This window comes from Cyrtonyx montezumae, unplaced genomic scaffold (genome assembly GCF_038088225.1).
Source record: "Cyrtonyx montezumae isolate F1298 unplaced genomic scaffold, pur_monq_1.0 scaffold_6, whole genome shotgun sequence".
NCBI classification, from domain to species: domain Eukaryota; kingdom Metazoa; phylum Chordata; class Aves; order Galliformes; family Odontophoridae; genus Cyrtonyx; species Cyrtonyx montezumae.
In genome coordinates, this window is record NW_027072067.1 from 13,130,856 (window position 1) to 13,156,712 (window position 25,857).

The 25,857-nt window shown below is 41.8% G+C and overlaps 1 protein-coding gene across 6 annotated transcripts in view; it reads left to right on the forward strand.

Annotated features, from left to right (window-relative positions):
• ATXN7 (ataxin 7) overlaps positions 1-25,857 on the forward strand; it is a 218,084-nt gene that overhangs the window by 35,954 nt on the left and 156,273 nt on the right. For 5 of the 6 annotated variants that reach the window (XR_010622993.1, XM_065749549.1, XM_065749550.1 and 2 more), the window contains one exon: positions 9,304-9,408. The exons of the other annotated variant lie outside the window; for it this stretch is intronic. Coding sequence is in view for 4 of the 5 variants with exons in the window: in XM_065749549.1 (XP_065605621.1) it covers positions 9,304-9,408 (105 nt within the window). In the remaining variant the exon portion in view is untranslated. The remainder of the gene's footprint in view (positions 1-9,303; positions 9,409-25,857) is intronic. 6 annotated transcript variants of the gene reach the window in all.

Below are 25,857 nucleotides of genomic sequence, written 5' to 3' on the forward strand. Positions count from 1 at the left end.
TGTCATATCAAATTAACTGTTAGGAAATGTGTGGAGCAAAGAAAGTAAATTTTAATGAAGATCCGATAGTGCTTGCCAGACTGGGAGGGATGCAGAAATGCAGATTGGCATTCCAAAAACGACAGGCATTGGTTTCCTTATAGCTATATGGTTGAAACAGTCTTATTTTTGAAGTGGATGTACAAGTGTATGAAGAATGGGAGTGGCAGGGCGGGGTAGTTTTAGGTAATTAGGTTGCCTAATAAAAGAAAATACTGAAATAGAATTCAGTGGATAGGTCATCTGTATTATTTTTCATCATTTTTTTTCTACATGCTGATTTGCTGCCTCACGTTTTGAGTGCACAATGCAAAATGTGCGTGCAGAATTCTCTGTGAAAAGCAGCATTGTCTTTGCACAGTTCATGAGCAGTGCTGTGCTGCTGCCATGCAGCAGGTCGGGCTGGCTGTGCTCAACAGGGAGCGGGGGTAGAACAGGTTCCCCAGTGGGCACGGGAGCACAGCACATATGTGATAAAATTGTGTCCTGACCGTTTTGTTTTTAATGCAGTGGCTGCAGTAACACCATCACACACAAGATGCGTAACCGTGCCTGGTTCTTACTTCTCTTGGTTTGTAAATCTTTAAATGTTTAAAGTATTTCCTCTGATGTTTGTTGCCACTTGGTGTTGACATCTTTTTTTTTTTTTTTTAATATTACTGTATGCTTCACTGTTATTTTCTTAACCATGGCTATAGCTTTTGAGATATGTTGCACTCACAGAGGTTTTTATTTCGTGAGAGCGTGCATAAATCTTCATGTGAATGGTTGTTACTGCTGTGCTTGGTTTCTGAGAGCCAAGACCTGCATTGCTTTGTAGTGATGGGACAGTTACACAGGAAAACTACTGAGCCACACATGCCAGTTTTTTCTTCAAAAGTATGTGTAGATAAGAGATGGGAGAGGGTGAGGAACTTGGGTTGCGTTCACACTTTCCAGTCATAATGCATCAAAATACTTCTGCTGCGGTGAGCAGTTTAATGTAACCGTGAGTTTAGATTTAAATAAAACAAACTTCCTTTTTCTTACTACAAGAGCACAGCTGCTGCAAAGTACAGCGTGCTATATATAAAAGAGGAGAAAAAATGTCGATGTAAAAACAGTTAACAGCAGTAGTGTGCTTTGAGATATGTGACTTAAGTTGTTATTTAGACTATTCTGTCTGTGATATAGTTAATGTTAATTGAGACTAGGCTTGTGGCTAATTGCTTGGCCAGAGCAATTTTTTCCACATAAAAGACACTGTTTTTCTGCATAGTAAGTGAAGTGTTTCTGTGTACCTTTTCATATAAAATTACACCTGCTATTAGTATTACTGTGTAAACTTTATTTATTTCCTGAATTCTGTTCAAGTTTTGTGTCACAATTGCAGAGTTAAACTCAGTGCTGAGAGTCCCTGAAGTTATTTTAGGATTAGATTTGTAACAACTTATTTATTTTTGCCACAGAAACATAATTAATAATTTGTTGGCTTCCCTAAAATACAGCAATGAGACGGTGAGATCATGTCACCTAAAAATAATATGTGACTTTCCATTCTATGGAGAGTGATGACAAATTATATATTGAGCATTTATGTAATGTACGGATCGACTGGAGAAATTTAAAACATCCTCCACTCTGAAAACTAATTAATGAGTAAATGGAATAGTTTTTGCAAGTGACCGACTTCATCCAAGCTGCTGATGGGAACCTAATGCAACAGTGCAGTGTGGATGGAGAGTAATCTGCTGAAAAGCTTTAAATGTGGGACTTGTATTTCGCTGCAAATGTTATTAATCGGTCGTTTTGAAGTCAACCTTCTGTAAACTTGCTCACCGAGAGTTTTTTATTGTTCTGTAGAATAAACTTGGAAAAACTGTGTAATAGTTTGAAGTTCTGAGTGAACCCTTTGACATGTGTTTTGTGTTAGACTTTTAGAAGATTGTGTGTAGCTGGATTCATGTACAGAGAATTTAACTAAGTACTTGGATGTCTGCTTTAATATGTGTTTTATATGTAATTTCAGGAACATTCAAATCTTGGCAGCCTAAAATTAGCACCCCCAGCTGCACACTAGGCTGCAGGTGCATGTGTGCATGACATGCAGTTGGTGATTGCTGCTGTGTTTTTTATCAGTGGGCACACTATAGAAATTCCCCCAAGACCATCTGATCTCAGAGAAGACAACAACTGTCAGTGCTGCGTTCTGCATCCTCAGTGAGAAGAGAAAGGCCGCAGGGAGAATTGCAGTGGTCAGGTGTGATAACCTTGCAGAAGGGCTGGCTGGTGTTCGGACTTGGTGCTTTGCTCTGTGCACAGGAGTCGTGCTGCCCACAGGATGCAGCAAAGGCTTTTTGCTGGAGGTGGAGGGCTGGTCCAGGGCATGGACCTTTGTCAGTGTGGTGTGGCTGAGTGCATGGAAAGCGGGAGCGGGCGAAGGTAGGTCATCTGTTGCCATTTGTGTTTCATAATGCAAAGTTCTGTCCTAAATTTGAGGAAGCAATGTAAAAAACCCATGTGTTCATTTATCCTTGCATAACGGTAGCTTGTATTCCTTTGGAAAAACAGACTATCTTGTGTTTAGAAAGGAGACTGAAGAGAGAGGACTGTGCTTTTAGAGATAAAGCGTCGTCCTGGTAAAGATCTGCAGCTGATCAAATCTAGCAATACAACTGCTGTGCATGGCTAAACTAGATTGTGGGTTGTTTTGGTCTTGAAGTGAAATCACTTCTCTGAGCCAAAGCTTTGAGGTTTGGGTATTCTTAGGACTTCGATAAAATTATATATGATTGTTACATTTGCCAAAATGGTAAATGCAGTAAAAACATTTAAGCAAGGCTTCAGCTGTTCCTTCCTTCATCCTATCAATCAGTAACTGCGTGGTGAAACAAAGTTCATACACTTGTGCTCAGCCCACGAAGAGCGATGTCTGTCAAATGTCTCCTCAAATAGCTGCGCTTTAAAAGCTGTGTGTGCAAAAAATGTGAGCTACTTAAGACTGTGCAGAGCACAGTTGGCAGTGAATTTCCAAGATACGTTACCTTGCAGAAAGTACTGTGGTAGCTGCACTTCCCTTTGAGCTTAAATGAGACTGCTTGAGAGTCTTTTGGCTTTTAACTTTGGCAGTGTAGAGTCCCATTTGTTCATTTGTCCATTTGTTGAGCCTTGCTTTGTATTAAAGTGTTCTTTTGTACCTGAGGCAATGTGTGTATGAACTGTGCAGGGTATGGTTTTGTTTTTAGAGGTTTTCTGTAAATGTGATAGTTCTGTGTTGTTGGATTATGCATGTGGATTATGTGTCATTCATGAGATATACACACGAATAGTAGAGAAATTAATTGGGATTCTGCAAAAAACCCTCAAACATGCATGTTTTACTAGAACCCCTTGTTGTGTTTTAAGCTTTGTGGTCACTAAGCACTCTGAATATTATGCCATTTTGTTTATTTTGTTCATGATATCTCCTTAGGAATATTCTTTTTTAATTATTATCTGTGCATAAGAATTTGCCAGTAGTGAAGTTTCATTTTAACATTGATAAGTATAGAAAAGGATGCATGTTCAGGATTGATAAGCACTTTGGCCTTTTTCTAGAAACAATTTGGAATAATATTGTTTAGAAAATAATATTGGAATTGTGGAAAATTAAATGTGTCCATCAAAGAGATGCTAACTTAGATCATGTCCTTTTGTTTTTAGTTAACTTTCTTATCGCTTAAAATAAGGGGGCTATAGGACTTGTTCCATTGCTATAATCTTATCAATTCACAAGATTCATAAGAGAACTAAGGGAGGTGACACCATAACTTTCTTTCTTCAAGATGACAGCTAGTGTCAAAGTGCAGCGCCTGTGTCTGAATTGCCCTGCCAAAAAATTATTTTGCTCTTATTTTTTCTTCCCTTCTTGACATTCTTTCAGACGTTAGTGAAGGATTGTGTCATCCTACAGGAAAGTTCTAATAAAAGCCCTTAGAGAAGATCTGCTGTTCCTGTAAGGTTAACACAAGCTGTGCTAACATCATTTTTACCATAATGTGTTGAAGACTGACTCTATTCTAACAAGAAGAGAAAGCACAAGTAGCGTGGAGTAATTGTACTTCAGATAGCTTTTGTGTACATTGTTGGAACTTAGAAGTTTTTGTCCATGAAGTCAATAGTTTAAATAACTCAAATTTGGCAACGTTTCAAAATAATGGGATATATTTGCAATTTCTTTACATTATAGCTCTGAAACAATTTCCTGACATCTTACTGGAAGCCCTAGTAGTTTGGGGAGAGTTGGTACATTTACTCAGGGTGGATTTGGCTCAGGCCCCAGTACAAAGAAAGCAAATTCTGTGGTTGGGGAGTTGTAAAGATAATAGGAAGTTATACCTGCTATGAGCACTGAGTTAGTAAACGAGCGCAGTGCATTTTAATGGGGGTGCATCTAATATTAACTGTAGCTGATTAAAAACATTTTGGAAGTATAACTGGGTTGGAGCAGTTATGCTGTGCTGTGGAGGTCTTAGCAGTCAAAGGGTTCTGCTGTTCCCATTGGGCATCAACGTGGGAAATGCCCGCTGTCAAGACGTACTGCATTGGAAGCAGTACATACGTGGTTGTGATAAATCAGACACAGACTTCTGAACACTATTTCTAAGCAGATGTTCATGCTGGAAGTGGGAAGGGTAGAACTGAGTGCTGGAAGTTTTCTGTCTGGAAAATACGTATGCAGTACTTTTATGGTTTCTTGTCACTTTTGTTTGGCCATCGAGCTTTCTGTTCTTTGACCAGCTCTCTCTAATAGAGTTTATTCTTTGCCCTTTCATTTCTGTCCTCGCTGCTTTTACTTTCTCTTCCTCTGTTTCATTTTTCACTCCTTGTTTTCTTCACTGTGGGGAGCAGACTTCTGCAAAATAGGAAACTTGCATCTGGTCTCTGAGATCAGCCAGGATTTGGGCTCCCTGTACTGCCTTCCTCTGAAGGGTTTAACCTCACCTTTTTGTGGTATCTGCAATAATCCTAGAAAGGACGTTGTCTTTATTAGATAACAGGATAGATGCATGGCATAGCAGTCCCAGACTACAAAGGAACAAGATTTATAGGAAGATGGGGAAGTTTGGAAGGTTAAAAAAAAAAAAAGAAAAAACAATACAAGTATATGCAGTAGAGCTGTGCTGGGCACTGAATTCACCACTTCTAATGACACAATAAATGCAGATTGACGACCTGCTATCTCACTGCATGTTTGTATCCTGCCTTATTTGTTCTGTTGTCTGTGATGTTCAGTAGCAGAACTGAAAGTGTAGGGCCACTTTTAGTGACTGTGAGTGTGACTGTCCTGAAGGGAAATGCTGAGATGCCAAGAAGTTACCTGCTGACTCCTGCTTCTGCATGCCTTGCTGGAGGAGGAAATGGCAGCTCAGAGCAAACATCTCCCTCATTATGTGGTGGAAGGGAATGTCAGGTCCTACACTATAGTAATCTTTTTTTTTTATTAGAAATATGCTGAATTGGCCTTTTCCATATGAAAAGTATTTTCCTTATTACATAGTCAGCAAGTAATGCAGTTCAGATATCTCAGAAGTATCTGTGGCACGTGCTTGTACTGTTCTTGGGGAAGTGTACAGGAATATATCATTAGAATTTACTTCTTTTAAAAGTGGAGCTGAGTTACATTTGAAAGAAATGAAGTCTGGAGGTTGCAGCGTTCAGAGGTTTAATGTGGATGTAAATGAAGTCATTTTTCTTCGTGGTGTTAATAGAATTAATGTAACTAGCAGCTTGTATGATGGTCTTTGTATGTTGCCACTGTATAAATACTACGTTTATGAAAAATAAATTGAAAGTTTGAGGTCTTGGTTTAGATTTCTAGGCTGACCTTGAAAAACATTCCCAGATGGAGAGAGTTAAATCAGCCCAGCTCTGAAAGAGGAACATATGAATCACGGTTGCTAGGCTCTTCCATGAGAGGCATGGGCTTTACATCCACGGCTAAGTATTTCAGAAGTCATCTTTAAACTCAGAGGAACAGAGCATTTGAAATGATACTGGTGGAATACTGTAAACTTCATTAGACTTTTTAAATAGAGAATTTGCATGTCATTAAGTAAATAAGTATAAAGTATTAGACAGTGGAATATCAGCAGCGAGACTTCTGAACTGTGATAAGGGGCTGTGGGAGGAGCTCAGAGCTTGAACATCCATCTCCTTCACTGTGTTACATGCGTTTTGTTGAACTATTCTGCATATTCTCTATTGCACAGTATTGTTTATGCCATTCTCATTGCAGTTTCACATTGTTGTTTGCCCTATTGGGACACAGGAACAGAAATAAGAGTTCCCTGGAACCTCCTCTTGCTCTGCTGACTCGAATGACATGAAGCATATGAAAAGTGTGGGAGTTTACGTGCCTAGGACAGGCTCCTGTGTTGGGCAACACGGTTTCAGGACTGAGCTGATTGGGATGGAATCACAGTCTCTTGAAGTCAGACCCACTGCAAAGCTGAATTTGGGTCTCTGGGGTGTGTTGGAGCTTCTTGTTGCCCTCTGGCATCTGCTGTTACCCTGTGGGCTGTCCTTGTGTCCATGCAGCTCTGTGCTGCTTCTGTTTGGAGCCCTGCAGGTTACAGCAACAAAAGGATTTTATTGCATCAATTTAAAATAAATGCTTTGATAATTAAAAGCTAGAAGTTTATTTTATCACATAGGAGAAAACAAAGGATTTGCATTTAGAACTCCAACCTCTTGATACTCTCATGCCAGCCATGTGCAGGTGATGCTCATGGGTGGCTGTAGTGTACTAGGGGGCAGAATTCTTAGCATGATATGGCTGCAGCACGGTGTGTGACTTCCTCTGAAATCAGTTGTGATTTGTTGTGTGCAGCAAATGCTTTTTTCTGCGTCAACTGTGTTTACTCCTAGGTTGGGTTTTGTGAGTTTGTTTAATAGTGCTGTGACATTGCTTTCTGTCACTTGGAACTTTGATTTTCAAGTTGCAAAGAAGCGCTTCCTGTTTCAGAGGGCTTGCTCCTAAGTTATTCCAATTTCTTGGGATCCTGAAGCAGGAAACAGGAAAAGCACTTGTTTATGTCAACTTCAGCTGATTTGTTCCACTTGTAGTGTAAAATTGCAGCTCCCTATTTCCAGCAAATATTCCTAAGGTGCTGCTGGAATTGAGTGACCATGACTAATGCCAAAGAGCGCTTTATCTTGCAGGATACAGAGGAGCAGGCAATCCTTTTCTCATCTTCGAGGGCTGGTTCACCCCCTCATTTTGTACAGGCTGGTGTGAAGTCCATGAATTTGGTGTTGTTGGAAAAGGTTTGGTTCTGAGAACAGGTTACAGGCTGCGGGTTTACAGTTCGTTAGGCATTACACAGTAGTGGCCTGTCAGTGTGCTATTAACAATGTAAATAGCAGGCAGTGTACACTGTTATTGTCCCATTCATCACGGTGTATTAGTAGTCAGGTGGAAGTGACCATGGGCTATTTGTGGAAACTATTTCATGTGGACCTACTCAAAGAACTCCTGCGTGGAGCATTAGCCGATGACCATTAAGTTTATGTATTTATATGGAATATAAATATTAATTTGTATTTCTTAACCAGCTTGAAGTGAAATCATGTAAGGCAGATGCTGAAAAATAGAGATGTGTTATTCCTATCTGGCTTTTGTCTAGGGTGTGTTTATAGGATTTTGCCTAATTTATGGTACATTCGATGTACCCAGAGGTCTCGAAACATTTTTCTTTTTGAAAATATCACACAACTGAAATTTTTTAAGGAGTGAGAGGGACTCGGTACTTAATGAGGCACAAATCAGTGTGTAATTGTTTTGTAATGTAACTGCTGCTGCTGAGTGGTGCCTGCAGTTTAGATAAGCATAGCTGTGACCTGTCACAGCCACTTGAGATGTCCGCGGTCGTCATCTTCGTGTCCGAAGGCGCAGTCTGCTTGCAGCTGCTCTTACAGGTATTGTATTTGGTTTCAATATAGTGCTAGCAGCGTTTTTGGAAGCCTGGGGTGTACACTTTATTTTATAAAGAAAAATAATGACATTTCTGGAGGAAAACCCTCATTGCACAGAGCCCTTCACTCTGGGAGCTGCTCGGTGTGGATGTGTTCTTTTGTCTGCGAGAGGCAGCGTGGAGGCGGTGGGGCTCGGCAGGGATGGCAGCGCTGCGGCCCTTGTTTGCCTTGGGTTATGTCAGCAGCGTTCTTAAAATGCAGCTGACTCCATTTACCCCACACTCCGTGTTCCGTTCATGAGTGAAAATATCTTTCTAGTTAAATGCAGCGCGTGGTTAAAAATACATCTAGGAGCATGAATAGCTTTAACACAAAACTCCGGGATCGGTTCTAGCGCGGAGGTAAATAACTTCCTTAATTTCTAATTTGCTGTTGAACATATAAATCTGTCACTTGAGTATTCTTAGAAGAAAATAAGTTTTCTTATACCAGTCTTAATCCTTTAAATAGTGCTGTAAATCCCTTAGCCATGCTCTTTGGCAGTGATGAATGAATACGCTATTATCTGTGCAGTTTCCTCTTTTTTGGTCTTCTAACGAGTAACATTTTTAGTTCTATCGATGTAATAAACCTTTCAGTCGGGTTTTAAACATTAAACTGTACTCCTAAGAAACTGTATTCTTAAAAACAACGTTGGGGCAACTAATTTTATTAGTGAAAGACTGCAAGTATGTATGTTATCTCCCAAATCCACACATGCTCTGACATACTGTTATCTCTCTATTTCTCTCTTATGTAGCGGTTACACAGATCTCTGGCAGCAGATGGCTGAACTGTAATGCACTGCTAAACAAGTAAAAGCCATTAGGCATGTAATACTACCTGCTAAACGGCTGTGAGTCTAAAATGGTCTAAACAGATTCAGTAAACTTCATTTTAGAACTTGTTTAATGAAATTGGAATAAAATCCAAACCTCTTTCAGAATACTTAAAATATCCCCTCTTATGTTGTGTCTGTCGTTTGAAGTCTCCTATTATGTTCTTGCATCTGCTATGAGAGGGTCAGTCCTGAATCAGATTTCTTACAGATGTTTTCTACAAATAATCACTCATTTTACGTTTATCTTTGTAGGAAGATTTTTGCTTCTGTAATGCTCCAGCACTGAATATCCGTTGCATTATATGCTCTCTTTTTTCCCCTCATTTTCAGATTTTATACACATGTATTGAAATTATGATTCAGCATTAGTGTCATGGCTCTGTAATTAAACTGTTCTTCAATCATTGTAAGCAGCTGAGAGATATGCCATTTTGTCTTTTTGTTTTTAGATATGCCAATATTTGGTCTTTGCCCGGCTCATGATGAGTTCTATTTGGTGATGTGTAACCACTGTAATCAGGTCGTAAAACCACAGGCATTTCAATCACATTATGGTAAGTGCTTAACTATTTTTAATAATTAAGGGTGAGGTTAAATCAGGATTAAGCCTGGCAATTTTTTTTTTGAAATTGATGGTACATAGAACATTAAATCATAAATAATGTCAAAGAACATAACCTGTGTTTAATCGCTTCATATACATAACAATGCAGTTACATGAAGATCTTGTTCCTTTTAATTTTTAATGTCTTCCTGCAGCACTGCACATGTGCAGTTGGGTTTTGAAGTGACATGTGTGGTGTATTTCACAGGCAGTGTGTGCGGTGTGTTTGTACGTGTCATTTCTCCCTGTGTATTTACACGGATTATTTTTACACGAGGTTCTGTTGCAGTGTGAACTGTGAACTTAGCCCAAAGCTAAACTTACAAATTCTGCTGTAAAACATAATATGCTTCCAAAGGAGCAGTAAGCTTATTTATTTATTTTCAGTAGTGTCAGTCTGTATTTATTTTAATGGTCCGATGGTTTTGTATATAAACTGTGCTAGGAAGCTCTTGTTACATTGGCTGGTGCTAGCCAAGGTTTATAGAGGACTGAGAAAATACAGAGTGCTCTGCAAGTTCCAGTGTTCTTCTGCTTCTTACAAAACATAGCTGCATGAGGCAGGCAGACCTTCTTTCCATACTTATCTCGAGACTGGAAATGGCTATCATGCATTTTCACGTCAGTACTTAAAACAGGAGGTTTTTGGTGTTTGGCTGTTTGCTTCTTGAGAAATTCAAGAGATGTGTTAGTGCTTGGTTCGGGAAACCTCTGAACTACTCCTTCCTGCCTGGTTCTGTCTGTTTGTATGTGTTTCTTTTTTCAAGCCCAGTATATTGCTGCTCGCTTTGCTGCTTAGAAGGATAGAAAATGTAAGGATAGAAATGATTTGGGTGGATTTTGGATTTCTATCCTTAGAAATTTGGATAAGGATAGAAATGGATTTCTATCCTTAGAAGGATAGAAATGATTTGGATGGCGAGTCTCTTCCAGACCTGAGAGCAAGCACAACTTTTCTTGCATCTTAAAGCCTCCAGCAAGAAAAGACACGCTTGCTCCTGCTGCTTCCTTGAGAATGGGAGATGGCCTTCCTGTGCAATGCACAGGGTGCAACTGTTGTCCTTTTGCATATCTCACTTGTTTTTGTACATCCCAACCTTTGCTGCTAGATTTCTGCAGTCGTGTTGTGCGTAATGGCTCAGTGAAGAGTCTGATTGATAGTTGTTAGGACATAATTCTTACTTGTTTGCTTGTCCATTTGTGGCAGTAGTAACGAAAAGGCAAAGCTAGCTTACATTCTCCAGGACTGTAGGGTGCAGAAGAGCAGAAGGGAGTGCACTTCTGTTACTCAGGTTGCTATAAGTCTTTGTGTCAGTTGAGAGTAATTCCAGTCCTTGCCAGTCTGCTTCCTCACCTGTTACCAAGTATCAGTTTGGGATGTCCAGCAAGTCTTCCTATAATATCATATTAAATGGATTCTGCCAGTTAAAAATAAATTTATGGGGGAGGACTGAAAGGTACCCAGTTCTGAGTGTTGGCATCGTGAATCTTCTTCCTCAAGGACAGGAATACAGAGCTGGCTCAGGTTGGTAGCGATGGAGAAGACCTGTTGGCCTCTGAACACAGTTTGGACTGATGTTCTGCAATGAGTTGGTGACCCCCAGCTACTTTCTTGTAAGTGAAGATCTGTTCTGTAGGGGCCAGTGTTGTAGTTGTTGGCATGGTGGCCTGTGGGCAGACTGAAAATAGGTTTCAGGAACTGGACAGGCACGGCATCGCTTCTTGACCATGGACATGGAAACACTGGGTTCTGTAGTGCTGCTTGTACCAATGCTGAATTCATTCTGAGAAGTGTAGTTTGTTCTAGGGTTGTTAACTGAAACTCTTCTGTAAGCAGTATTTCTAATTTGAAAGGAACGGAGTGAAGAGGGAAAAACAAAATGTAGGTATGGAAAATATTTTTTCAAAGATTAAAGAAGAAAAACTAATGCAACATTCCTGTTCTGTGTATGTTGTAGGAGTGTAAGCCTATAAATATTAGCTTGGTTCCCTGAGAGAAATGTGGAAGAAAGGGATGGAAATGACATGGGTTTTCTTAGTATTTCTAAAACCTATTCTGAACAATGAAGATGCTAAACAAGTGCTGCAGCTTGCAGAGGAAATGGGAGGAGCCAATCTGATGAGAAAAACAGGCTTGGGTGGGGTGTAAATTATTAAAAGACCTTAGTTTCCCAAACTAATAGTCTCAGAAAGGTAAGAGGGCTGACTTTATAATTCCACATTGAGCTAGCAACCTTGTCTCCTATTTTTAACAGTCTCAAGATCCTTATGTGATTGTCCCTTGTTTTAGTAAATTGAATGTGAAAGCTGATAAACATGAGAAATGATTGATGACTTCAGTGGTGCTCTCCTCACTCTGTGTACTTGGAGAAGGAAATAGCTGAAGTCCTCATATGGTTCCTCTAAAACAAAAAGTAGGCTAAGAAAATAAAGAAGTTTGGATTTGTCTCAGTTTTTCCGTGAATTGGGTCCTTTCTTCATGCCTTTATTTCAGGTATCTAAATGGGAATTATTACTTTAATATACCCAAAAATTACACTGCAACCATGATGCTGTACTTTTTTTTTTTTTAGTAATGGTCTTAGTCTTTTTAAGTTATTATTAATTGTTACCAGATAAATAGCTCTCTCTCAAACTATTCCTCAACTTACAGTAGTGTGTGTTGCTTGTACTTGGAGTTCTTTAAAATGTGTCACATAGGATTTTGTTTTCTCAAGTAGACTGTGCCCTTTTAAAATGTCACTTTTGTCAAAGGAAGGGTAAACAAGCTATTAACTAAGCCTAATGAGCTAATTAATTTCTTCTAAAGCATGTTTGTGATCAGCTACTTAGGTAGGCTGAAAGTGCATTGTAGGACATATGATAGGTGTTTTTTCTCCCATGTAGTCAGAAACTCTTTGAACGTAATCTTATTCATCAGAATATGTTACTTTTGTAGTTGTTTTTTTTTTAATGAAATATACTTTTATATTTCATGGCTTTTTATGTGATGAGAAGGGACACTAATTCAAAATGAAACTTTATATTTGGAGGCAGTCTAAGCATGTATTTGGAGCAACTTGCCCTTCTAACAACTTTGTTATATTGATACTATTGGTAGTACTATTGTTGTGTATATATACTATCACTGACTTGTAAAATTCTGTGACATTTGGTGTGTGTATATGACACCATGTGTATGTCAGGGGTCAGAATCTGCCGGCAGTTTTGGAAAGCAGCTGATTTCAGTCCGTTCCAATGGCTTCTTCTTGGCGTGGGGCACCCAGGGACTGGCCTGCTTTTCAGAACAAATCTTCCTTCTGTCACACCTCAGCTGCTTTGCCTTCAGGACTGAACAGATGATTTAAGCACTTCGTTGCCAGTGTTCTTGCTGCTTCTTTTGGAATGGTTGTGTTTTTGTGGCATCAGCATCTTCCTCGGAGCCAAGATCAATCAGTGGCAAAGGCCTGAAAGAGCTATGACACTCGGGCACTCAGCACTATGAGCGAAGCACTGAGATCTCTTATCCTGGTCACCTCCTGTGAGAAAACACAGTATTTTTCTCCACTTGCAGCTGACAGTCTGATCATGTGCCAGCCTCCAGCTTCCAGGTAGCATATATTCTCCTTTGCTATTAACATTAAGTGCATTTCTTGAGTCCTGCAGTTTCCTCTCTTACTATATTAATTCTTATAGTAAAACTGATTTTATCTGTCAAATTGCTAACCATCACCCTTGTCAGAAATACCTCCTTGGCAGCTAGCCTGTGTTAGGACTGAAAATGTTCCCTTAATTTCCTTTCTTTTTCCCATTAAAAAACATGGTAATTATATAGATGCTTGCTGTACTGCAGCAGGAAGTTGCCCTTTGCAGGAGCCGTAGCTGTGGTTAATTCAGGTAGTTCATGGCAGCCCTGAAGAGCAGTGTTTTTGGGGGCTGTGTGACCCTTTGCTGGTATTTCAGCCATTCCACTTGGTTATTGCATCTCCCTGTGGTGATCAGTCTCCTGTCTGGAGAGAACTGCTGCCCTTCCCCATCTGGGCTGCTTTCTGGTGGCTCACAGAGAGGAGATAGTGTGGAAGTAGCATCAGTTTAGAGATGTGAATTTTCTTCTCTTTTTTTTTTCCCTATTTTTTTCTTTTTCCAGCAGGTTTTCTTGTTTCTGTAAATACCAAGTGGGGTTATAACTCCTAGCAGTAGGCATGAAAGCACTAGGAATGCTACCTGTAACACTAACTGATAGCATCTGTGAGTCAGGCAGTGATTGTGGAAGCCATTAATACAGTAAGTATTGGAAAGAGACCATTACAGTGTGTCAGGTTGTTGAGTCATTAGAGAGGTATGTGCGGTGTTTTGATTAGCTTCCATAGGTTTGGCATGCAGTAACTAAGGTGAGCAATTGCTCTGAGCTTTGCTTTCTACTGCTCTGTGTACTGAGGGGAAATATCCAAGTGTCTGTATCTCTGCCCAGAGCACGTTTAAGGTGTAGGGTTCAGGAAAGGAACAGTTTTACAGATTTGCACACGTGAGCTTTCTAGGTGGTTGTGAAGCTGAAATGAAGATTATCACACAATCTTATACTCAACTTGTAGATGCCAAGGAGGGCAGATCCTGACCGCAGAGAAAGGTGTTCATGTGTGTTACTTACTTGGGTCCATCCAGCAAGTCACTGTGAAATCTCACCTAAATCTCCTTCGTGCATGTAATTGTATGACCACATTCCTTTCTCCCTCACCTGGTTCTCGCATCTGCCTTCAGTCAGCAGGTTTACTGCTTTGGCTGATCATACTGTGCGCTGGGTTTTGTTTTGTTTTTTATTTGCTGGTTGCTTTTGATGTTAAGTGCCTGGATTCAGAGAGTACGAGTAATAGTCACTGTGATTTTAATTGGGTTGAGTGATCATTAACTCTCTGATAACACACTCTTGTAATTTGGATTTTATATCATGGGTAGTTCAGGTATTATCACAGAATCATAGAGGGTTGGAAGCAGCGTAGTGTTCTTGGTTTTTTGGCCCTTTGTGAATTGGATATAAATTTGTCCTACCATTTTCATGTTATCTCATGTTTGGCAGCAGCTAACTGTTCAGGAAATCTAACATCATTTTTTAATATCTTAAGATTTTTTGAAGTTCTGCAGATGTTCTTTGTTTAGAGTGTTTAGCAAGTATTACAAAGTCAAAGATAAAGTGTCTGTGCAAGGCAGCATTTGAGGCAGATAGGAAAGGAAAGGAATGTACTGAATCTTGTTCCAACGCCATTGGACCTGGAGTTGGGGTTTTGTTTGGTGGGTTTTATCTGTTTTTTTTCTTGTAGGAGATTGCATGAGCTCATCTGTGTTTTGGAGGGATATGTTTTCTTTATGGTTCGCATGGCAGCAAGTAATTTATTCTGGTAATGAAATGTCCGCTATTCACTAATGACTTCTAAAACAGTATGAAAATATTGTATATAAATCACAGGAGTTTTCTTGGGTATCAGTAATCTTCTGTAGTAGTCTAATAACCAAGATAAAACTTGAATATTATCCGGTGTGTCACAGATGTGCTGGAGTAATCTGCCAAGCATATTGCCAAACATGCACAGGTGGCATTTGGCATATTACAGCCTGAGTTAATGTATATGATTTAACAAATTATCATTGGCAGCTTCAGCAACTTCTGTTTAAACACGGAGTCCTCTTGCAGTAGTTCAGGCGGTCTGTGTTCCAGCAGTTGGATCTCCGTTCCAGTGTCTGCATCCAGCAGCAACTAGTTGAATTTCTTCTTGGCAGAGATATGTGAAATTCTGCAGCTTTTTCAAGAACCATCTTGGCATATTCCCAGAAAGGAATGGGCTCAGAGGTCAGCACAGGATTCATTTCAGAAAACCGTTTCAACTGATTATTTACTTGTTTAAAAATAATGCGCTGTTAAAAAAGAAACTGCTACCACCTGGAAAGAAACCCTGCTATTATATTTGGGGTTTGAAATGCGCACCCCAAAGCCTTTAGCTTGTGTGCAGTGGGATTTTAAAGTCTGAAAACAGTTCTGCCATGCAGGATTTAAGGAGTAATGAAATTGTGTGCTGTGGTTACACGGGCAGCTCATGTGCAGAAAGCTATTTTTGTAAGCGTAATGGCTGTGGTCTTTGTTTATTACATGGAAACGCAGGGAGTCTGTTTAAGAAGTTGATGGCGGTTTTCTAGTATAGTAGAACTTCCTTTTTTTGTTTGTTTGTTTGTTTTTGTGGGTACGTGGATTTGTCAAGCTCTGGTTGAAGACTTAAGGCAATAATAAGTACCAACAAACAAAAATGGTGATGTTCTGCTTCAGAGGTAATAAAAACTGTTCGGTGTACTGCTTTAGGATGTAACTCATGTTGTTCTACCTACAGCACAACGTCTGCTGAAATAATACGAACTTAAAGACGCCCTCATGTACTTCTGGCTTTTCTTACCTTTGGTTAACAAGAGTCAGATTTCATGCTGTTCTGCCCTAGCAGCAGGCCTACATGCAGAAATCCTTGTGTTTTATTGCTTACTGGATAGGGAATATCTTCTTATTCCATTCTACTGAAGTTAAAGTGTTTTAAAACAATGCTAACATACATAATTATACTAATGTTATGTGGAAACCCTGTTCCTTATAATGAACCCCTTGTTAAATATTCAAAGACTGGGGCAGATTGCTCCCTTTTCACTGGGAGAGCAAGTAGGAAGAAAGGAAACAATGATATTTATCTTTGTGGGAAAAGAGGAAGTAGTGCTATATCCACTGTAGCTTACAGAAATACTTGTTCAGCAAGAGGTGGAAAGTTAGTGGATTGATAATAGATTTGAGTGCGATCTGAAGAATGCGAATCGTTCCGATACAAGTTGTTGCTGAGTATAATTGCCTACTGTTTCATTTTGGAAGAAGCTGGTGGGAATAGCTGTCACGTTTAGCACTAGAAGAGGTCCAAAATGAGAGTGTTCACTCATCTGAAAATCAATGTAGGGTTTCACCATTGAAAATTTGTTTGGTGCTTGGAGCACTGTGCAGCTCTCAGAATTATTTCAGGTTTTCAGCAGATGCAGCGAAGGCAATTCTGCCTCGGTTTCCATGCTCCACATCCTTGGAAGGCTTCCTTCTAACTAAAAGGGCTCTTTCTAATGCCTAAGCCACTCCTTTGAGCTGGAGCTCTGCCAGAGGAGGTGGCACTCGTTGCAAGGGCAGGCCATGGGCACGCAGCCTTTGGCAGAGAGCCCGAAACAGAGCGCAGCAGAATGAAGCTGCAACCTGTTTAAGAGCTAGGGAGCTGGAAGGAGGCTGGGTCAGTTGTTAAAAGAGCAGCAGGATTTCTGCTGTCGTGGAGGAGACTTGAGGCTGGTCATAGCCATTGAGATGTGAACGTGCTGTTGGGGAGCTCACCACATGAAAATCAATTAAATATTTATAAGGACTTTCGCATTTGTTTTCAGGGAAAAGTATGTGTTCTCATGCAGTGAGCAGATTATTCCAAGAACTGCTGACTTCAGATGAACACCACTACAATTCCAGGGAGAAGTATTCTAGGAAGCTTGTAAAACAGTGCAGAGTATTGAACTGTCACGAAGAAAACTGTTGTTTTTTTTTTCTCAAGTGGCACAGGTTGCACCCTCTCATCCCACCAGCCGTCTCTTGAACAAACGCCACGTTTGGAAGAGAAAGGATTTGCACACAGCCCCTGTTCCTCTGCATGTGCATCTGTGAATGGGAGAAGGGAAATCTCAGCAGTACCAATCAGTCGGGTTAACTTTTGACCAAAACAGTACTGCTTCCAGCTCCTAGCTGTAATGCTGCAGGAGGTCTGGGAATGCTGCAGGAGGTCTGGGAGCTGTGCATCACCTGGAGAGGTGGAAGAAATGGGATGGCAGAGCCCAGCTAGCACAGACAGGAGGCGGCTGGAGGCTTTGGCAGAGTTTGTAGTGCAGCCAGAAGTAAGTGGTTTGCAGTCTGGGTGCGTGTCCAAGAAGGAGAGGAGGGAAAAGAGAGAACATGGGGGAGTAGCTAAAAAGGGAAATGTAAAACAAAGAACTGAAGTAAAATGTGTGGAAAAGAAATAGACAAAGACAATAAGGAAGAAGCTAAATAAGGAAAGCAAGAGAAAATGATTTCACAGAAGGGAGAATGAAGAAGGTGGATTATGGCCATTATTACTCAGTATCGGAGGGAGAGTGGAAGAAGAAAGAAGAGATTTAATAAGACAAAGCAGAAATGAAACCAGAATTTTTTTCAGTAGCATTTCCCTTTCTTAATGTTTTGGCAGCAGTGTGTGTAAGTGTGATTTGTGCAATGTTATGGCATTTTCAGGCTGAGCATGTTTTTGGGAAAAAACAAGTTTTTAATTGAGACACTTCTCCCAGCTTTACAAGGCACTGCCCATCAAGATAGGAGATGGATAAATGCATTTGTGTGCACTTATCTGTCTGTCACCTTATCATTTTATATTCTACTCTTTTTTTTTTTGGTCTGATTTTCTTATTTGAAGAATGATTACATACTCTTAATTATTTGTAAAGAATAAGGTGTGTGTGGCTTTCTCACAGCTTTTGCAGTAGAGCAGGAAGAGGAATGTGTGCTAGCTCTATCAGTGAAGAGAAAACAAGGCAGTGTATAAGATGGAGGAAAGGCATCCCTGCAGGTCCCACCACAAGGCAGCGTTTTGGAAGAACTTCATCTGCTGCCTCAGGAAGTGTAGGGGGGTCCTGAAAGCTCACACATACTGGCAGGGCACCAAAATTGGCATCAGATGTCAACATGCATGTCGCGCTTCTGGGAAAACTTAAGACAATGCAATTCCTACTAATTTAAAGAGAAATCAATAGCAATTTGGTTTTGGGCCCAGCTACAGTGTATGCGGGCTGCTTTTACTAACTTTCACTTAGGCTTTACATCAAGTAGCTTTCAATTGTTATTTATTTACTTATTTTCCATCAACAGTTGGCTCTGCTTGAGATTTTAAGTAACTGCCAGCTCTTGACATGATACCTTTTGATTTTTTTTCCTAGGCAACGTGATACATTTTATATCTAACGTTTGATACACTGAGTCTAGAAAGTAGTTCTTTTAAGAGATTGCCAGAAGAGGGAGTGTGTATCACTTCGTATGCTGCGAGAGCTCTAAGTGTATTGCTGAATAGCCATCTGTAATCACAGTGAGTTTTAAAAGAGCAGTAATAAAAACTGCAGGCTGACATTCACTTTCAAAAAAGTACGGTTAATGCCAACTTTAAGCTTCTCATCAAGCTTAGCTAAGTTTAACGCTGAATAGTTGTGTCCAAGTAATGTAAGTGCTCTTGAAGTCCATTCAGGCTCCTAAATGTTCTGTTGCATCCAGCAGTACCAAAGATTCAAGCTGCTTTTTAATAGTCCTGGACTAGCTCTTGTAGTAAGTACCCAGCTTTGTGGGAGCTGTGCAACAATGTGAAACTTGGTAACAACTGCAGCTATCTTTTTAAAATGAAATCTCACATTAGTCCGTGTGTAACTATTGTTGACTGCATTGTATTTATTAGATATTCAGGCAGTAACAACCAAAATACTTAAAAACCCTATTATCTGTCATTGATGAAACAAACACATACAGAGTGCTAGTATAGAAAAATGGAGGTTTTTACTCTTTATCTTTTAGTATACACATGCTAATGAACTTGCCTGTTCTGCAACGTCTGAGAGAGCTGCTGGCCACAAAGGTTGCAATTACATTCAAACTAGTTTCTCCAGGTTGTGTTAGAGAAAGAAGAGCTATCATCAAGAGTCTCTTGTCCTCTTTTCTGTTCTCTGTTCCACGAATGATAAGTTGCCCATGTTGGTATGAAACTCTCACTCTTCACGCTGGTTTCTAAAAGATGCAATTAGACAAGGCTCCTGGAGAGTTAAAGCAGTTTCTACATAACTGAGTTTTTCCTGACTGTTTGGCAAGATCGTCAGAAAATCTTTCTCAAAATTCTATACATAGTAGCTTTCCAAAGGTAGCCTTCCCTTGTAGCGGGATAATCTTTTAATATTTTTACCCTATAGGATTTTGTTCCTCTACCAGGTAGAAGCTGTATTGTGCTGTCTCCTCCGTGTGACCCTGCAGGCTGCTAAGAGCCTGTTTGTCTATCTGGCAGTCAGAAGCCCTGGCTTCTGCAGTACGTTGCAGCTCATCCTGTTAGGTAGGAGATGTAACGCTTTCCTTGTGCTCTTGCACCTTGGAGTCTGGATGTTTCAGGTGTTAGTGGATTTATTGACAGAGCTGGATTTGAACTCATCAGCAGTTTTGTATGGTGTGGGTTGATGGTTTTAAAAGCTGTTCATTACCATCTGTAGACATTCACATGGAATTAATTCTTGTCTCCTTGCTGAGGGGAAAATTGGCTCTATCTGCTTTGTTACTCCATGGCTGAAGTCTTTGTTTGAGTTGGTAGGCTGAGCATGTTGACGTTCTTACAACTGTCAACTGTAGTTAGATGAGCTTAGTGAAGTAATTGTTTTCCATTCCTTTCATATTTCTAGATCATAGAGGGAAAGCTTACAGGCCCACTCTGGCCTTTCTCATTGTTGGCATTGGACTAGCTAGTCCTCATTCTCTTCAGTTTTGCATCGCCTTTCAGTCTATGACAAGCAACGTATAACCAATCTTGGTGATTCCGTGATTCTCCAGTAGCTGTGTAGGCTCCTGGGAAGGTATCATGTTGTCCCCCTCCTGGGCTACAAAGTTTTAAACCAGTAGTGTTCAGTCCCCTCCCACGGTGCTGTGTACTCCTTGGCTGAAGGTCATCATGTGGATCACAAAGCTGTCCACCATGCAGCTTCTGAAAGTACCTGTGATGGCTTCAGTAGCTACAGAAATGTTTGTGTGTCTGTTTGTATACATGAAGTTGCAAGAGTTGGTGCTTCCACGTCAGCTGTCATAGAATGAGAGTGACAGATTGTGTCACTTAAGAACTGTCCACTACCAAAATGTCCTCTGTCCTACTTGCTTTCTGCATAAAGTTGCTCCAGATAAAAATTGACTGATTTCAAAATCCATTGATCCACAGTTCTGGAGGGCTGGAATTTCATTCTTAGTGATGCTTTGGAGTGCTTCTTTCCATTTCTGGGGGGGGGGAAAGGAGACTTCGGAGACACAGCAGAAGCACTACTTTTTCTAAAATCCTCTTGCTGTATATAGGTTCATAGGTACATTAGGTTGGAAAGGACCTACAAGATCATCTAGTCCAACCATCCTCCTATCACTATCCCTACCCACTAGACCACTTAAATCAAATACCTCAGCATCCCATCTAAACACTTCTTGAACAGCGCCTCAACCACCTCCCTAGGCAGGCCATTCCAGTGCCTGACCACTCTTTCAGAGAAAAAATGTTTCCTCAAATCTAAAGGCATGGTAAGGTTGAATGTGTGGTGTCATAGCATACGGTGGGGTTCATTTCAGTGCTTCCCCCATACAGCACAGTGGGTTTTCCAAGTAAACACAATGGAGTTCTCAATGGATCAGCTGTAAGAAGTTCAGTGTTGGCTTGAGGCCTGTCATTCCCTTCCTTCCAGGAAGAGTAATAATAGTAACCTATAACCAAACAATCTCTTTGAAGCAAAATATTTACAACAAGATCATTTCAGGGGGTATTAAATGTAAACCTAGGCAGGCTGCATTGTAAGCAAGCCCACTTTATGCAGTGTTGATATCAATCAGATGAAATTCCTTGCAAGTTTAAATCTTAAATATCCCTCAAAACTTTCTGAATCTGGGCAAAATGACCATTGTCACTCACAACACAGCTCTTTGTCATTGTCAGTTGTTCAGGAGTTGCTTCAGCCCCCAGCCCTTTCCCCATGATCAAGGCACTTCTTAATACTTGCTGCTGCTGGTCGCTCTGCTAATTGAAGGCTTTGGCACAATGAGGCGTGCAGTTTGGAGGCTGTCAGGTCTCTGAGCTGATCGTTTTGTCTTTGTTAGGGAAGGAGCAGATGGTGTGAAGGTTCGAGCGGAGCAGTCAGGACTGGGGGAGAGGGCAGGAACGTTTCGCTGCGGCACTGCTGGTTTGCACCAGCCGGCTTCAAGTGTTGTGAAATTGGTGCCTGAGATTGCTGAATTTCCAGAAAGGATAAATGAGCTGTTTCATGTGCAGTGGAGGTAATGAAAACTCGGCTGTGGCTTTGTGCTGCGTGTTTTGCCATCACTCATCCTCCCATTGCAACACCTCCTGCCCAGTGCACACACAGCTTCAGGTTGCGTGTTGTGCTTTGTGTTTATTGTTTTCTTTTTGCCTCTTGCTTAATAGAACATATGTACGCCACTTCCATACTGGCTGTGTGTGCTTAGTGACAGCAACACACACGATGTAAACACATTCTAATGTTTGCGTGTTCAGTGAGTAAATGTAGAAGGGAGGGCATCCATGCTGCTCTGTTATCCTGAGACACAGGAAGCGGGCTTTATTCCTTCGCACTGGTCCATGGACTGGCTGCTTTCTCATCAGCCAAGCCCTGGAAGTTAGGCTTTGCAGCATGGCACGGTAAAGCTGCCTTCTCCTACCTCCAGCTCTGAGTAATTTCATCACCCCAGTACCATGTGCAACAGGTTGCTTTTATAAAGTCAAATTACTTCTTAACTTGTCAGAATGCCCATTCAGACTCTCCTTTTATCCACAGCATGTCCATCCATCTGTTTCAAGCTGAAATCCCCTAAATGCTGAGTGAAGCTGCTCAGAAGAGCAACTTGTTTGTTAGAAAATAGTAAATAAAAAACAAAAGCTGTGTTACAGAGTGGGTATCAACTATCTCAATCTTTGCAAGGCTTAAACCCCAGTGCACTGCCAGCAGCCGTGTGCCGCCAGCCGGCCGCTCGCTTGCTCGCCATGTGAATGTGCCGTCATGCCTCTCGCTTCCATTCCAGCCCCAGCTCTGACACCCAGCTGCTGGGTTCCTACTGATTGGACTCTTTGTCCTCGCTCTCACTCACAAGGAAGACAACTTCCTATATTGTTCCAGGCTGGAATTGAATTGCCTGATCCCAGTCAGTTTATTTCTGGAACAAGAAACAAAATAAGTTACTCACCCTCTTGGTCCTAAAATGAGAATAGACCAAATCAAAGACCGAGGAAGGAAAATTCTAGTTGGTAAGAAAACAAACACATCAGTGCTGGCTCCCCACGTGGTAGTTTAAAGTCAAGAGTTCTGTGAACCACTAAAATCTGTTGGAGTCCTACCCGGTTTTAATGATAGGTGTCAAGTAGAGAAGCATACAACACCAGCAAAGCCTCCAAAAACATGCACGGCTGCTGCATTTTGGCAGTGGAAAAAGATGGCTTTTAAAAACAGCTCAATGTGTTGAAATGGTGTATGGCTGAGTTGCCTTTAATGAACGGGATAGGTGCCGGAGCTGTCAGCTGCTGGAGGAGCTCGGGGAGAGAGGAACTGTTTGCTGAGTGCCTGCCTGCAGAGATGCGGGAAGGTTGGTGTTCCAGAAACGCATCTGAGGATGTAGTATTTCTTTCTGAGCTTGGTAATTGGAGGAGGAGTCTCTGGGGTTTTGTGCACCTTTATAGAAACACAAAAACCAAAAAAACAAAAGGCAAAACCAGCCCTCCTGAAGTGATGCTTCCTGCGTCTGTTTGACTTTGTTCAGCAAGGGAAAGTAATGCATGGATACACAAGTGTATTTGCACAAGTGCATATGTGCCTTTCCTCTTGGCAAACTTTATTTCAGTGGAAAAAGTGGTTGCTTGTCTTTAAAAATGAATTTGAATGTCATTTGATAAGAGAGGAAAGGCCAGAAACTTCAGCTTAAGATGATGGGCATTTAAAACAAGAGCAGAAGCCTCAAGCTATCTCTTCCTATTCTTTTTTTTTTTATTATTGTCATTAAGTACACTGTGCTTTTTTTCTTATTTTCTTCCATCTCCTTCCACTTTCCATTCATTTCCCCTCCCCTTTTCCCTTCATCTTTGCTCTTTAGTTTCCCCACTATTTTTTTTTCCTGTGGCCTTTTTTTTCCCCCCTTTTTTCTTTCTTTCCTCCCCCTTTATTTTATTCTTTTCTTTCCCTACATCCCTCTTCTTGTAATTACTGAAGAAGACACCCCCAGCGAACAGTAATTAAAAACAAAACCAGCAGCGCAGCCTGCAGTGGGCGGCCCCGCCGCACAGGGGACCGCAGCCCGGAGCTCCGGGCGCCTGCTGGGGCCGCTGCCGGCCTGCCCGCTCGCTGCGCGAATGGGAGAGCGGCTTAACCTCCGGCCCCGCCGCGATGGCCATCTTCGATCGCCGCCGGCTCCACCTCCCCGCCCCGCTGGGCCGCCGCCAGCGCCGCCGCGACTCCAGCGCTGCCCGAGGTAAAGCCGCGGCCCGGGGCGGCCCCGGGCGGGGGTTGTTGCGGGGGGGTGGGATGGGTGGGGGGGGAGGAAGACGACCGGAGGAGGTGGAGCGGGGCCGTGCCGCCGGTGGCCTCGGCGGATCGGAGCGGATAAGCTGAAAATGAGGATTAAACGCGAGCGGCCCGCGGGAGCCCTCCTGAAATGTCATCGGGGAGATTTGGCCAAAGTTCAATAAGAGGATGGGGGAGCGGGGCTGTGCCCGCGGGGAGGGGAAGCGCTGCGGGCACGGGGGCTTCCCCCCCCCTCCCCCCCCCCGCCCACTCCCCCAAAATCCAAAGTGGTCGGAGGGGGGAAAACGGGAAAATTGCAGCAATAAAACTGTAGGCTGATTGCCATCTTGTCAGGCCTCTAGATAAATGGGCGGCTTTTAATCAAAGCGTTAATTAAAGAAAGAAACTATTAAGGGCTTGTTCACTTGAGCTTGTTTTCCTGAGCTCGCTCATCCATGTAATTCCCAAACCAGGGGACAGATCCGTCCCTCACCGCTGCGGGAGGAAACGGGAAACGCGTTGGGGCGAGCGCAGCTGCGGGCTCCTGCAAACGCTCGTGCAAAGGGCTCTGGGGCCGCAGGCAGCACAGCACTGCCGGAGCCTTCGCTGCACGGTGGGAAAAGGCTGCTCTGTTTCGTTTGAAAGGCATTGTTGTGCAAGCGTGCTCAGATCGTGCCCTCGTTTGGCTGTATTAGTGATTGCTGGAAGACTTTGCTGTGCTAATGCTGTTGTACAATTTTAATTGGTGCGTAGCCAACGCGTTCAGTGCTTTGAAACATGGGAGCAGTTGGTTCGTGCCAGCAGTGATTGACCATGAATTAAGCTGCAGTGATCCTTTTTCATAATTAAAAAAAAAAAAAAAAAAGAACTGTATATGGGTGCAAAATAACATAGGAATCTGACTTAAAAAAAAAAAAAACACACAAAAATCCCACAACTCAACTCTATTTTTTTTTCTACTGGTGTTGCAGCTTGGGTATTAAGTTCCAAGAGATTTCACAGTTCAGAAAGGCATTTGATTTAGAAACATCTTATGAAAAGCATTGCAGTTTGCCTTATCACGAGTTGGTTTCCCTTTTCCATCTCTCAAACTGGCTTTCTTCCATTCCAAACTCATGCAGGGTGGGCACGTCCCCTGATCCTCAGTGCCATCCTGGCTCCTCCGCATGGTGTTGTCAGGTATTTGTTACTGCACTTGGGTGTCACTGCAGTCTCCTTTGGGGTCCAAAAGCTCCTGGCTCATCACATCCCTGCAGCACACAGCCTCAGCCAGGGTTCCCTATGTCTGTACTGTGGGTGGCAATGCCTGTGTGTTCTCTGTTTTGGTTCACTAATAGCTTTTAAGTAGTTTTCACCCTCAGCATGTTGTTTTGTAGCAGAGCTGAGTCTGACAGCGTGCAAGGATTAAAGTTTGCTGCGGGTGAAGAAATAGCTGCAGGGAAAACATTAAAATTCTTGAATGTGCTGTGAAGAGAAGCAACAGCAGGATTGAAGGTAGACAGGTGTTTACTACAACATTACCGTGATGAGGGCTGGTGGTGCTGGATGGGAAGAGTGCAGTGGGAAAGGTATATCCTGATCTCTGGGTTGGCACAGGCTGCCCAGGGAGTGCTGGAGTCACTGTCCCAGGAGCTGTCCAAGTGGTCAGTATGGTGGGGGTGGGCTGACGGCTGGACTGGGTAGTCTTTTTTTAGAGGTCATCTTTGCCAACCTTAATAGTTCCATGATTCTGACAGGTGGAGAAGGGAAATCAGAAATTAGGTGGTTCTTACGTTGATTTTTCATCCCCATTCTTTCAATGCATAGCTTTATTAAACTTCTGCTTGTTCATCGTTTTATAAAGCATCAGAAATACTATTCCAGTTTTTAATGTGCTTGATTCCCATTTTCAAAAACTGTAGCATGTTTTTGATGTCATTCAAGTTACTCAGGAGACTTTCCCGTGAGTTTTCCATCTGTACTGTGAAGCAGGTGGCACGACACAGTACCTCCATTAGGTGGTGCTTTAGTTTGTCCCTGTGGCTTCTCCTGAGTTAATTTCAAACAACACATTTGTTAATAGCAGAAACGT